Source organism: Lipophrys pholis (genome assembly GCF_963383615.2).
Source record: "Lipophrys pholis genome assembly, chromosome: 11".
NCBI classification, from domain to species: domain Eukaryota; kingdom Metazoa; phylum Chordata; class Actinopteri; order Blenniiformes; family Blenniidae; genus Lipophrys; species Lipophrys pholis.
Window position 1 is genome coordinate 2,926,998 of NC_137631.1, and position 14,351 is coordinate 2,941,348.

The 14,351-nt window shown below is 45.7% G+C and overlaps 1 protein-coding gene across 1 annotated transcript; it reads right to left on the reverse strand.

Moving 5' to 3' along the window:
* Nucleotides 1-472: 472 nt before the first annotated feature.
* On the reverse strand, nucleotides 473-12,402 carry cav1 (caveolin 1). Its single transcript, XM_080475464.1, has 3 exons — nucleotides 12,134-12,402; nucleotides 11,012-11,179; nucleotides 473-867 (listed from the first exon to the last, which is right to left on the reverse strand). Exons 1-3 carry the CDS (start codon nucleotides 12,167-12,169, stop codon nucleotides 526-528), a joined length of 546 nt encoding a protein of 181 aa, XP_080331590.1. The 5' UTR covers nucleotides 12,170-12,402; the 3' UTR covers nucleotides 473-525.
* Between the last annotated feature and the right edge of the window lie 1,949 nt (nucleotides 12,403-14,351).

Consider the following 14,351-nt stretch of genomic DNA (forward strand, 5'->3'; position numbering starts at 1 on the left):
GTGACCTTCACGACCCCCCCCCCCCCCCCGCTTCTATGGCTCCAGAAAGACAAACAAGCGTGAAACACCCTCACACACCCCTCTGCCCCACTCAGGTGGGTGTGGTCCTCACAGAAACAATAAGAATGTAAAGAAATTACACCAAGAGGCAAAATGAATAATGAGAAATGAGCCTGGCTGCCTGCTCGATGAAGTTAATGAAGAGAAAAAGCATTTGAGGACTCAAAGAAAACATCATGAACACATGGAGAATGACCCTTTGATTTCCCGCGCCCACCGATTTGTTACACCAACAGTGGAGGGAATGAACAACTGCTGGGAAATGGCGGGAAAAGGAGCCACATGGCCTTCACAATTTCCCTGCCACTCTGGAAAAGTCCAACCTCTCATTTTCCAAAGGTCCGTTTTATTCTTCTTGTTGTGTTTTCCCTCCATCTGCATCCCCCCCACCCCCCCACCCTTCCCACCCCACCCCCTCATCTTTTTCTAATTTCTTTTTCAGGCGGAGCCTCCTCCTCCTGCTCCCTACACTTCCTTGGTCATCCGCACTCGCACGCTGCTGAGGCACTTGCCCATGGCCTCGAACAGGGGGTCGCAGAAGGTGTGCACAAAGATGGAGTAGATGCGGCTCACGCAGTGGATCTCGATCAGGTAGCTCTTGACGGACGGCACCACGGCCCATATGTGCAGGAAGGACAAGATGGCGAAGAAGATTCCCCAGATGAGGGCCAAGGGGATGCCGAACAGCGCCGTCAGCAGCCGGTAGCACCAGTACTTGGTCACGGTGAAGGTGGTGAAACTGGCCTTCCACACGCCGTCGAAGCTGTAGGTCCCTGCAGGCTCTGCAATCACGTCTTCAAAATCCACCTGAGGAAAGAGAGCAGGTCAGGAGCTGTTAACAAACACAATTCTCCATCCGTACATCCACCAGCTTCCACTGATCTTCAAATGGTCTTAGGGGATCAACAGCTCTATCTCAGCTTCCATCGGTTGGGTTTTGCTTTCACACTGCATGTTTGAGAGCGGAACAAGCCGTCAATCGAGACCCACATTTTCAAGTGGACCAGAGTTTACTTCTTTGAGGCGGATCAGAGTCTAGGGAGTGTGAACAAGTCCCTGTGAAAGTGCCTTTAGGGTCAATTTACACAATAACAGTTCAAGTGAGAACACATTGTTTTATGTTTTACATTTCAGAAAAGTTTCACATTTACAACGTTTTCAAAATTATGTAGTTGTCCTGTCGGGCCACCAGGTGGCGCACGCAGTTGGTTGTAATGAAATCACACACACATGTGCACAGAGAACGATTTGCTATAAACATTAACAATGGCGAGTACACAGACAAGGTGACAAAGCTGTTTTTATGGTGACTGTCAACTATAAAACTACCAAGTCCAAGGAACATATGTAGTGAGAGTCATGACACTCCGGAGGCGGCCATTGCTGTTATTTTAGAGCGACTCATCTATGTAGCAGAAGCAGCGTTTCAGAAACATTTTCCTCCGTGTCCACGGAGATGAAGGCGGAGCAATTCCAAAAAGTTCCACTTTGGGAGCCATTTTCGACAACTTGCATTTTTGGTGGCTCCAAGCATCAATGTCATGTAATCAGAAAAACGAAACTTGAAAACATTTTTGTGTAAACAGAGCCCAACTTGAAGAAGTATATTTTAGAGTAGGGATGTCCCGATCCGATCGGTAGATATCGGATCGGGAACGATATTGGTGATTTGTGAGTGATCAGGATCGGCAAATCCAGCCGATCACCCCGCCGATCTAAAAAAAAACAAAAAAAACAAACAAACCGCGGTCCGCAACGTCACCTAATAACCACAACAGTCAGGGACTAGAAGCTCCGGTGGAGCTGCAGAAGCTAGAAGCAGGCGGAGCGGGGCCATAGACCTTTATAACTAGAGTTATATATAGTGGTTTGTGTGTTTAAGTGCAGAACTCTACTTCTAAATTTCTATGTGGTCTGTCTTCTTCTGCGTTTTTATTGTGTTTGGTGCGTCACAGCGCCCCTAAAGGCCTGGCATGTGTACTACATGTCCTGAAGCCTCGTGTTAAGCCGTGTTCATAGTGAGGTGTGGACGGTTTGTTGGGAAATGGGCAGGGAGAACAAAGATCGTTTTTTCCTCGTGTGGATGTACCCTCAGTTTACAACAACTAAAGAGAAAGAGAAGAGTTTTGATTCAATAAGTGAGTTTTACAATAATTTCTAGCTAAACAAAGCTTCTGCCAATAGTGCTTTTAGCTTCAGACATCTTAGTTGCTCCAAAAATACGCTATTGAGTATATTTGCAATAGTAATGTGAGTATCGGATCGGGAAAGTATCGGTATCGGCCGATACTCAATTCTGAAAAATCGGATCGTATCGGGGGCAAAAAAGTGTGATCGGGACATCCCTACTTTAGAGCATAGGCGGTGCCGGGGGCAGGGGCTTGGGGGCAGCTGTAGCTCCCCCCAGGATAGCCACAGCACCCCAAGAAATATATGTTTATTTTTTTTTAAGTTTCAAAGATGCTGTTATTGAGAGCGCAGTTTTCCTGGTGACTGCGTAACTTACACATAATAATAAAACATTAAGAGCTTTTTGCCAAAATAAAAAAAAAGATGGACAAAATTATTGATGCCTTCCCTCTCAACCACAACAACCTAATTGGTTGTTTTCTATGCAATGTTTATTAATCTGTCATTAGATCCATTGAGGCAGATATTTTTCTCCCAGTGGAGGTTTTGGCGACGGGCAGCAGGAGGTCGTGTCTTTGTGTTTGAGGCCCAAATGAAAACCTGCTGTGTGTTTTGCTTCCTGCTGCTGTTGAGGCTCCGTCAGTGAAATACTTTGTTAAAGTTTTAATTCAGTGGTGAGTTTAAGTGGCCGGCTTCTAAACCTTTCATCTTTATCACTTTGGATAAATACCATGCGTATTGTGTCACATAATATTGTTTTAAAAAGCGGAGCTTTTACTCTACGTCCCAGACTGTCACGTGTGCGGTGCGGTCTGCATATTGTCGATGCTACAGTAGAAAATAAACTAGGGATCCCCAATAGCACCGTCGCTGAATCATTGAGCTCCCCCAAAGCACCAGCAGAAAACAATCTCTGGTGCCACCGCTTCTTTAGAGGTTTGTATGAAGGACAGACTTTAAAATAAACCTTAAACGGTTTAGTTTCTCGGTTTAGTTGATGTTCATGGTTTGAATTCCCCTGCAGCTCTTTGAAGTTCAGATTAACCATGAACACAAAGGGTGAAATACAGAGAAGAAATTTCCTGATGTGGATCAGTAAAATATGTTTTCTTTCATTTCTGAGATTTAAATGTCCAAGACATTTAAGTGTGTAATAGAAAGTTCAAATGGGACACAGCGCAGCTCAGTCTCTCTGAGAAGACTCCCCCACACTAATTTGCACATAAATCAAAGCTTGCTCACTGTTCTCATGTGAGTTCTGCAGTTGGAGGGAAGTGTTTCTCATATCTCAGTCTCAGTGATCTCCATCAAACGGCTCACCTCCACCTCCATGTCTCAGGCCTTTCATGGGAAGCTCCCAGTGAGTGTGTGAGCCTGCCTTTTCCCTCCTACCCCCCCCCCCCCCCCCCCCCCCCCCCCCACCCCCACTCTGATCCTCTTCACAGCTCCTGACTTCAGCCAGTGTTTGTCTGTTACTTGGAGACGGAGTCTAAAGCCACGGTCCCACTGTGCAGTACATGTCGGAGCAGGGCAGAACGGTAAGGCAAAGCGCCCCTAGACCCAACTGTGTTGCACGGTCCCACCACACAGAGTGCGATAAAATGTAGGCGGGATTGTGAACGACACAGGTATGTGACGTCATTATGCAACAGCAGCTGTGGGACCAAGGCGGAAGTTGCGGCCGAGTAAAGCCGCGAGCCTCCGTTCTCTGTGACACAGCCTGGAAAACGTTCTCATTGTGAACAACAGCGTCCAGCTCCTAATGAATCTCCTCTCCCGTTACTGAGAGGAGCGTCTGCACCTCGTCTGAACGCCAGAGTGCCGTTCAGCAAGTAGACGGAGTTAACAAATCAACCAGTGTGCGCAAAGCTGTGTATGGAAAGAACAACGGGACTGTTTACGGCGGCTGAGATTTAAATATTGCGGGTTGTTGAGATTGACGATCATTACTGACCAATCAGCAGACGGCTGCACCTCCGCTCCTCCTTATGGGAACCGCTCAGTTGTGCTCGGTACCTCAGCGGAGGGGTGACAAAAAATCAGAACCATTGGTTCCAGTTCTTTTGGTACCATCTACAACTTTTGTCAGTGGGGACACCTGAAAACCCTGCCCACCCCGTCCCGTCCAAAAGCCCACAGTCTAAGCATGGTAATGGTACATCTTGAAGTACTGAACTCAAAATAGAAACGCAGTGTCACTTTTAATGGTTTTAATGCTGCTTACAAGCAATGTCCTGCCCATATTTTTTCTATTTTATTGATTTTATTACCTCCCACACTGCACTGTATCTTGCCTCTTACTGGATGTTTGTTTTTTAATAAAGTCTTGCTTTATATATACATTGGTTTCTATTATTCATAGTTTTGAAATCTAGCTCATCAATGCACCGTCCAGTCGCAGCAATTTATATTTCCGTCATACCTCCATGTATGACGACAATATTAGTTACAACAGTTACTCAATTTATTTTGATTCAATATAATTCAATTCAAGTCATTCAGATATTATCTAAAGTCATGTTAAAGCTGTGAAGAGGAAATGGGGGTATAGAAATAGTACTTATGAAGTTCATTTTTCACTTTGTACATGTGTTTGAACCACATCTTTCCCCTTCTGAAATTCACACTCAACAGACTCTACAGTGCAGGAAATTCATCCCCGGACTTATTATGCAAGTGAAGGTCATATTTTTCCAACTCCGGACACATTTTTTGGTACTATCACTCTTTAAAATCTGTGGGCCAACCTGCTTCTCTTTGCCTGGAAATAGGAGCATAAAGCCTCTCTCATTGCAGCCTTCAAATTTAAACTAGAGTACAGCCACAAAACTATTTAATGTTTCCACTGCAACAGATTTTAAAACCGGACCAGCTCTGCATTAGTTTCCAGGACTTTGATTGAGTGTAAATGAGAGCCGTCTGCACAGAACCTCTCCTCACCAACAAGACTTTCTTCTCTTCGGGCTTTTTCTACCGCTCCTTATGCAACAGGCTGAGGAAAAGGATTCTAAAAATGAGTGTAACTGCAAAATGTCGGTTGCATTTTGGGGATCCGTGTATACGACCACAACGCTTGGAGTCCCTGCAGCCGTCACCTTTTCATGATCCCAAGGTTGAACTTGTCTTTGCAGCAGATCAATTCCACATCTGAGGAGGAATAAGGACACCCACATGTTTTTGTTGAGCAAGTCAGAGAACCAACGTGCAGAACGTTGACGAGTCTGGTGATGAGAACAAAGGGAGTCCTGGACTCGACATGTGAGCTGCTGCCAGGCAACAGAATTATTGAGTCAACAGGGTCGGGCTCTATTTCCAGAGCCGTGGTCTTCAGGCTGCGTTTCAACAGAAGGTCACGGTTAACAGACTCTTTGTGTGTCTGGAGACTTTGTTTGTCCGGAGGAAACGTTTGCTTTGTCTGATAACTCTGATCAAGATGACGAGCAGCTCAAAAACAGCAAAGTTACTTCTGTAATCATGAAAAGTAATCCAACAGGATGATCCCTGCACCTCCAGCTCCACAAGACTGAAGTCCGTTTGAACACCTTCCTGCTAACACACGTTTTCATTAGATGTTCAGTTTCCAATGGAAACTTCACACATATAGAATCAATGAATGTTTGAGGAAGAAACCATGTCAAGCTTCCAGGGTGTGTGTGTGTGTGTGTGTGTGTGTGTGTGTGTGTGTGTGTGTGTGTGTGTGTGTGTGTGTGTGTGTGTGTAGTTTATCATGCATCCTGCATTGGGGCATGTCATAATGTATTGCACTGCAGCTTACTCTATCATTTTAAACCACAAGCAGATTATATTGCGTCACGTTTTAAACTGTAACATATATTCAAATACATCATTCAATGATGTTTTCTGTTTGGTTTGCATTGCAGCTCACATTGCTTGATATCACACTCTTGTGTCATATCACATGATATTCGAGAATCGCATGATACTGAAGCATTGACAGAGCTCACAGTAATGATAATCACTTCCTGCATGACCTCTGCTCTGACATTCGTCACCACGCTACAGAAACTTTCCTCCTATGGCTGTTTTCTGATGTGAATTGCTTCTTTGATAGTTTCCTCTGTTGTGTTAATGGATTTGAGCGTGACCATTGTTCAGGTTGTGTTTGAGCGGACTCAGACTGAGTGAGACTCTGAAGTATCAGTCCCGACAGAAGCTGGAAGCCGTTAACAAGCTTAGTGGAGTAAACTGGAGTCGCGCACTTCTGCTCTCTTTCCATCAGTCTGACCTTCAGGACTCCCACGCAACCATTTTCTCCAGTGGGGGGATTTTATTTGCCTCTCTGCTGGATCAGATCCTTCCAATTTATTGTAGAGGCAGAAAAAAAGAGGCGACACTCTGTGTGTGTGTGTGTGTGTGTGTGTGTGTGTGTGTGTGTGTGTGTGTGTGTGTGTGTGTGTGTGTGTGTGTGTGTGTGTGTGTGTGTGTGTGTGTGTGCGTGCGTGCGTGCGTGTGTGTGTGTGTGTTAGGGTAGATGGAGGGATTCCTCCTCTTGGCAGATTTGTTTCTTTGACCTCAGAGAACCTCTGGGCTGCTCTGTTCTCTGTAGAACACAGAAAATGTGTGTTTTCTGTTCTCATCCCTCCATCCTCCTTTCCAGGGGGATGAACTCACTCCATGAAAACGGGCAAAATGAGTCGCCCGAAAAAGTCACTTGGAATAACATTCCAACTTGCTCATCCGTACGTCCTCACTCCCATTGTTAATGCTTATGGTGTACTGCTCTCTGCTGCATCTGCGTGTGGTTTTATTACAAAAACAACGAACAGCACCTACTAGTGGCCCAACATGAAAACTACACTGTGTTTAGTGTTAATTTCACTTGAAACTTTGTTGTGTAAACGGAGAGAATTATTAAGTTGATGTTTCACGGTGACCCTGCGACCGGTACTGGACCCTCAGACGGGCCGGTTCTGGCCCATGGGCCACATGTTTGACACTGCTGCTCTTTAGCACTCACATTAGCATTTAGCATTTAGCATTTACAAATATAAAACTGAGGGTGTGATAATGTCATTGATGTAATCTGATGACTTCTGAGCTCAGTGAGGATGACTGAGGAAGAAGAAGAAGAAGAAGAAGAAGAAGGAGAAGGAGAAGGAGAAGGAGAAGAAGAAGAAGAAGAAGAAGAAGAAGAAGAAGAAGAAGAAGAAGAAGAAGAAGAAGAAGAAGACATTTATCTTCACGTGGAGGAAAAGCAGAAAGTCTTCAGAACAGTGAAAACTTGAGTACAGAAATAAAAGTACAGATACTTTCATTTCCCTTCAAGAAACACAGAACAATCAAAAGTACTTTGTCATGAGAGACAACTGGACAAAACACTTTCTGAGTACTTTCTGTCCACGAGGTGGTGCCAGAGAGTCACTGTGGTGTCCAGCCTGTCCTGTTGGACACTCGTCCTACACTACCAATAGCCTTTTTCTTTAAACGACCACATGCGACCTTGAACTACTAAACACACTGGAAATAAAATAAATGAAAACCTGCAGACTTCAGATTGTTCTAAAGTCATCAAATGAAAACATGAAATGAATCAGCGGAGGAAGAGAGACTGCAGTGTTTCAGGCTTTTATTCTCTTACTGTTGCTATGTAATGATAAAAATAGAGACTTCCAGCTGATTCAAGTCCGAATATTATTAGACTTTAGATGTGAATTCTGTTTCAGAGGAGATCTCAGTGTGTGAAGTCATTTCTCCATACAAATATATAACTACACGTTACTGAGAGAGTAGCAGGAGCTGAGCTCCGCTCTCCCTCACTGGATCTTTCTCACAGTTTTTTCCAGTGCACGCACATGTGTTGTCAGATCATTTCCCAGCGGTCTGCTGATTAGAGAGCGAAGGAGCGATTGTAAAGCTGCTTTCTATTCTGAGCCTGAGCCTGAGCGGAGAGTCTGACTCACTGTCACACTGCAGGAGGATCCAGAGGAAGGAAAAAGATTTTACACTGTAAACTCCTATAAGAACCAGCACAAACTCAACACATGAGGAACAGGAGCGCCGTGCCACGTGGTGAGAACGTGCTCGTGTACGCATGCTCGTATTGAGAAGTGATTTCTACATGACGATTTTCTACACGACGTTCTGAAAAAGATCTCAGCTACAGCTAAAACTCAATACTCAACAACATGAACCCACTGGAGAGAGCCCAACAGTCGTATGGACAGACGGTGAGTTTGATGCTATTAGTGGTGAACCTCAACTATAAAAGGACGGAGTCCCAGGAGAATGTGGACTGGGACTCATGTCCCTCTGGAGGAAATGATGTTGGTATTGTTCATCTCCCCCCGCAGAGGAACTGTTTACTACGTCGCTCATTTGCAGGCGCCGTAGCAGCTTTTTTTTAGAAAACTACAGAGCACCCAAAACACAACAAAAGTTTTCCACTCTCACTTTAAAAAACAAAGTCCACATGTGATAGTTTTCTCTTTGTAATCAAAAGAAATCTTGTACTTAAAGTAACTCTCTGACCGGGGACAAGTATTTCATTTGTTCATTTGGGTGAATGAAACTAGTCATTTCTGACTGATTTCAGCTGTTCGGCCGATTAAGAACAACTCAAAGCTGTTTTATGGTTTTCATGTCGACAGCACACTCTAAGAAGTGAAACAGCCTAATTTCACTAATAAAAACTCCGACCGTCACAGTTTCTGTACCAAAGTTCGATTCCACACTTCTCAGCGGAAAATGTCTGAAAGTTCATTGTTGATCCGTCGAAGTGTTGAATAAGAACTGATCTGCTCACTGCGCCTGTGAAGCCAGCAGCCTTTTCTGAGCCTGATCTCACTGACGAAACATCACAGGGATGTCAAACTGTGGCTGACACGCCGTCTCAGAATGCACAACAGACGTCAAAATGAAGGAGCGGTGCAATCCGCTGTCAATGCCCCCGCAGGAGTTTAGGAACTGCTGGCAAACTCTTGATATTTTACTCATTTCATTCTGGTAAGTAAGAACGAGCGAGTGAGGTGTGACGTTCCTACTCATTACGCTGAGCCTCCGTTTTAAACCCCATAAAAGGTCAAACACATCCAAGCTAAAACTCAGTCTGTGGTTTTTATAACAGTCCAACACGTCTCAGTGGTAGTATCAGGAGGGAAATACTGCATGCACATATAGACAAGAAGAGATTCCTGCTGATTTAACTTCTGATCGAAGACATGTGCTCGAAAAACAGAGATTGAAAAGTTTGAATGAACCTTTAATATTCAATCCGTGATGAACGCTGTAAACTGGGCGTGGTCGAGGATGAACACTATGTCTAATAAAATCGAAATATTTAAGGTCTTAAAGAATCACCTTAAAAACTTTAAGGTTTAATTTTTGAATTTCAAGTGATTTTTTTACATTAAGAGAGTAAACAGAGTTTCTCCATGTGATCCAGGGTGTGTGTTCAGAGGGTGAGAGGGAGGAAACCTCGTCATGTCTCCAATGTGATGATGAGTAACCTCAACAATCAGAGTAGCCATTTAAAACAAAAAAGAAAGAGCGGTCCAGACGACAACGCTGTTTCATGTAACTGCACCGTTTTTCTGGAGGTGATTCAAACAGCTTAGGAGCTTAAAAATGTGTGTTTCTTTTTAAAACGGGTGCCAGAGTTGAGAAATCTGATGTGTGGACGGACGAGGCTCCCATTTGCTTAAAAGGATGAGCTGTCGACCCGACAACCCCGCGACCCTCTCCACGACGTCACTTCACAACACCAACGGCAGAGGCCATGCTCCAGGTCGAGCTGCAGGAGCTACTGATCCTGGTCGGTTTCATAAAGCCAGAAGTCGGATTTGTTGATTTCTCCATTTTGTATTTCTGTGGCAGAGTTACAGCGTCACCTACAGGCTGGGCATGTATGCTACATCCTTTTGAGTCGTTCATGGTGTCCAGTGGGTGCAGGTATTTTCTGCTCTGATGCCTTGTGGACGGAAAACTTTTTAAGAATGGCAGGAAGAAAAAAAGATTGTTTTGGCTCCTTTGGAAAGTCTTTGAATTCAACTGCAGGCATGCAGGGGGGGGGAATCCCCTCACACTGAAAAGGGTGTTTCCTTGTTTTAACAAGGCAGTGTCCCCCCCCCACCCCACCCCACCCCGCTTGACCCCACGGTGGTGACCACTGGTGTAAGAGTCTTGCCCCAGCTGGAGAGGAGGGGGAGGAGAGCCCCCCCCCACCCACCCACGTCAGGTGTCTCCTGATCCTCTGCATCTTCTCTCCCCTCTTCTGAACTCCTCTAAACTAAATAAACCTCGGGGTATTTACTCCGATGGAAAGAATTTCTCTCCGCACAAACGAAGGCGTGTGCGAGCGCAGGTCTGCGGGAGACGTGTGTTCCCAACAACAGGAAACTCGTAATGTTTCCTCTGCTGGAGAGGGGTCGGGATGTGCACGCTTCCCAACAAGACGCACGGAGGGTGGCCCCACAAGTAGTGCGTGATTCTGTGTCTGTCTTCATCTGCGCTCTTAGCGATTGTAAAGGCGTCTTACCAAATAGGGAGAAAGTCAGTGAGGGGTAACGCAGCCGGAGCGACGGCGCGCAAGAAAGGGCTGCGTGCGCCTCTGACTCAGACAGATTCATGAAGCACCACTTTCACAACTCAGGGCTTAAATACGCCTTTCACGCCCTATTTCACATTGCTTTCCAGTGATTATCCGCTCCACTGAAATAAAGTAATCTGGCAACAAGTATCCTGATGAAGTTATGCGCTACCCGATTTAACATTTTGGAGGAAGAGAGAAAAAGCACCAACGATCCTTAAATTTCAAATTGGAATGAGTGAATGAGGAGTTCTCAGCCCTCCGGGTTTCACTCACCTTAACCACGTCGTCGTTTATGCGTTTGGGGTCCCGGTTGACCAGGTCGATCTCTTTGGTGTGGATATCCTCCATCGTCTTCTCGTCCAGACTGTCGTTGTCCATGTCTTTATTGTTTGGTTTGTAAATGTTCCCCTGTTTGCGGATGAAGGGCGAATGCAGAAACTCCTGTTGGGATACCGGCGGGGGCAGAGAGAAAGAAGAGTGTGAGGGAAGGAGAAGAATGAGGCGGAGGAGGAGGAATCGCTGCGCAGCGCACTGAGAGGGAGCGAGACTGGAGCCGCGGGTGAACCAGCCTGCCCCTACAAACAGGGATGGGTTTTAAATTAACAGAAAGCCAGGCACCACACCCTCTATATCCAGCCGCAAGGGGTCCTCACCTCCCAGACAAAAAGCCAGTACCTGACCTGACACTGGGTTCATTTACCTTGTGCCTGGGCGCACTGCGACCATTTCAGGAAATGCGTAAAAGCGCAGATCCCCCTCCCCAAAAATACATGTCGCCTTTCTCATGAAGTACGTGTTTACTCAAACACAGAATATGGCGATATGTATCTAACTATATTCCTTATAAAACTTACAAAGGGGGAGAGGAAGCCCGGAATCAAGTTTTAAGTCTTTAAAAACGCGCGCGTAAAGACCTCACAGTGCTATTCCATCCTTCGATCAGACGAGCAGGTTCCATTCAGCCACACAGACATAAGGCTTCATTAGTCCGTGAGAGAGCGTGGGCAAGCTCTCTGACATGGTTTCACTTTAGGCAGAGCTGAGATAGTTTCTCTCAAACTTTTACGCACAAAGATAAAACGTCTCCCATGTTGGTGATTCAAAAACAACATCCACTTAATGAGTTAACAGAGACTTTAAGAGGAAACTCCTGCACCCGCTTGCGAATTCACTGGACCTTCACATTCCCTCAGCGTGTGTGGGAGACGCGTTCATGAGTAGGTGTCAGAAGAAAAGAAGAACCATCCTTACACGGACTCGCCAAGAGGGAAGAATTTACCCTCGCGAGCGCAAATCGGAGGTTAATAATCCATCTCTGGCGTGTAGAAAGGTGTGTGTCAGCTCCAAACACATACAACTAAAACCAGTGGCAGCTGTATCTGAGCCATACTGTACCTCCTCTGTGTCGCCGTCCTTCAGTCCCCCTGGCATGCTGTCCTTCAGTTTTGAGGTGATCAGAGCGACAGAACGCACAACCAGAGGATCTCGGAAGCAGAGTGGGAGGCGAGAGGCAGAGAACCTGAAGAGAATCGCAACTTCTCTCTCAGGGATAGTTGATGTAATTCCTGCCCTTTTTCGCCTGGACGTGACTGAAATGTGAATGGCAGCGCGCAGAGGTGTGTGTGTGTGTGTGTGTGTGTGTGTGTGTGTGTGTGTGTGTGTGTGTGTGTGTGTGTGTGTGTGTGTGTGTGTGTGTGTGTGTGTGTGTGTGTGTGTGTGTGTGTGTGTGTGTGTGTGTGTGTGTGTGTGTGTGCCGGAGGAGGAAGAGCTCGTCTTCACCTGTGAGCAGCAGAGCCACCCGGACGCACTAAAGGCTGCTTGGAACCGGCGGTGTGACTTTATTTGGGGATGAAGTCAGAGGAGAACGAGGCTTTTGTGCGCTGAGATGTGGGCGTTAATTGGGAATGGCAAAGGTGTGGAAACGTGCCATACCTTCGCCTGAAGGGAGAGCGGCTGCAATGGATAGAGAGCCGCTGGAAACATGCAGAGGGATTGAAATGAAAGAAAAAACAGTTCTAATGGATGGAGGGAAACAGTTCAGAGAAGCAAACTGATCGAGTGAATATTCTCAGAATATATTTCTGTAAACCTGATGGTCTCCAGGACCAGGTGTGCTGATGTTTTACTGTTGATTCTTTCTTCAGCTCTGGCGCTGGCCTCTCTGGTCTGTTTCCATTCTGGGATTAACTCACCTGGAGTGACGTCAGCCGCTTTCAGCCTCAACACGTGATCACAGGATCTGGTACCTGCTTCATTGGGACTCCTATTCAGATGTCAGTGGCTCAGGAAGAAAACACTTCAAGCCCAAGTTTGGTGACTGTTCTGTTTAGAGTCCCCCTTTATGAAAATAAAGTTACGTTTGTTGCTAGAAACACTTTCAAAATAAAGCTGAAGCCACAAGCTTTCTTAAAATAAAGCAATTTCCACCAAAAACAGAAGGGATGTCCACCATGTTTTGTCTTCCTGTCAACAGTTACATGACCTGAAGTCTGCCTGCAGAAGAGAACAGATTGATGAAACGCACCCATTTTACAGAGCTATAGAGTTTGTTTTGTGAAATTCTGTGAAATGACTACGTTTTGCTGTGGACAAATAAATATTACACAATTCGGAGTGAGACTGGGTTATCTTCTCTCACATTGTTTAACATAGTTTAACAACAAAAATATGCATAACATGCTAACATGTCACCAAAACAACAAAAGAAAAAAAAAATAAACAGCTGAAAGTGTTAATTACAGAATAAGTTAACAGACAGCATTTCTTAATTGCATTTGTTCATTTCATAAAGCATCATGGACATGTCTGCTGGGGGCACACAGACAGATGATCAGTGGTTTCACCAGAAGATTTCGAAATAGACTTTCAAAAGCAGCGACATCTTCCTTTTGTAACCTGAAGGCAAAGTCCACAACATTTACTAAACTGTTTACACATCCTGTTGAGGGAAAAAACTCCACTGCAATGATGGCATGGCCTTATGTTCTCACTCTGAAATGCAAAAAACTCTGAAGCATGCAGCAGTGACGTGACTTTACATTGTGGCTGATGAGCGCAGAGGGAAGCAGTTTGCAGTTCCGAGATTGTCAGAAGAGCGACAGAACCGGTTATTACAGCTCCGTCAGAGCAGCAGCAGGTCCGCTTCACCTTCAGGATGGAAGTCTAAAGTTTTCTCTGCTCACACGGTGAGTCGACTGGGCCAGGAGGAGGTGCTGCATCTGACTGATGGATGTGGGAAGAACGATCGTCTCCTGTATGTCGACAAAACAAAAGAACTCATTGTTGACTTCAGGAGGAGGCCACCCCGCCACTCTCCACAACAACGCAGCAGCGGAGGTGATAGAAAGCACTAAGTTCCTGGGGTTGCACACGACGAACAATCTCTCCTGGTCCCTGAACACTACGTCTCTGACAAAGCGAGCGCAGCAGCGTTTGCATTTCCTCGGCAGGATGAGAAGGATTCACCTGCCTGCCAACATCCTCACCACTTTCTCTCAGAGCACCATAGATAGTCCACTGGCCAACGGCATCTCTCGGTGGTGCGGCGCTGCTCAGCTGCAGACTGGACGGACCTCCAGACAACGGCAGAGAACATCATCAGGACTTCTCTTCC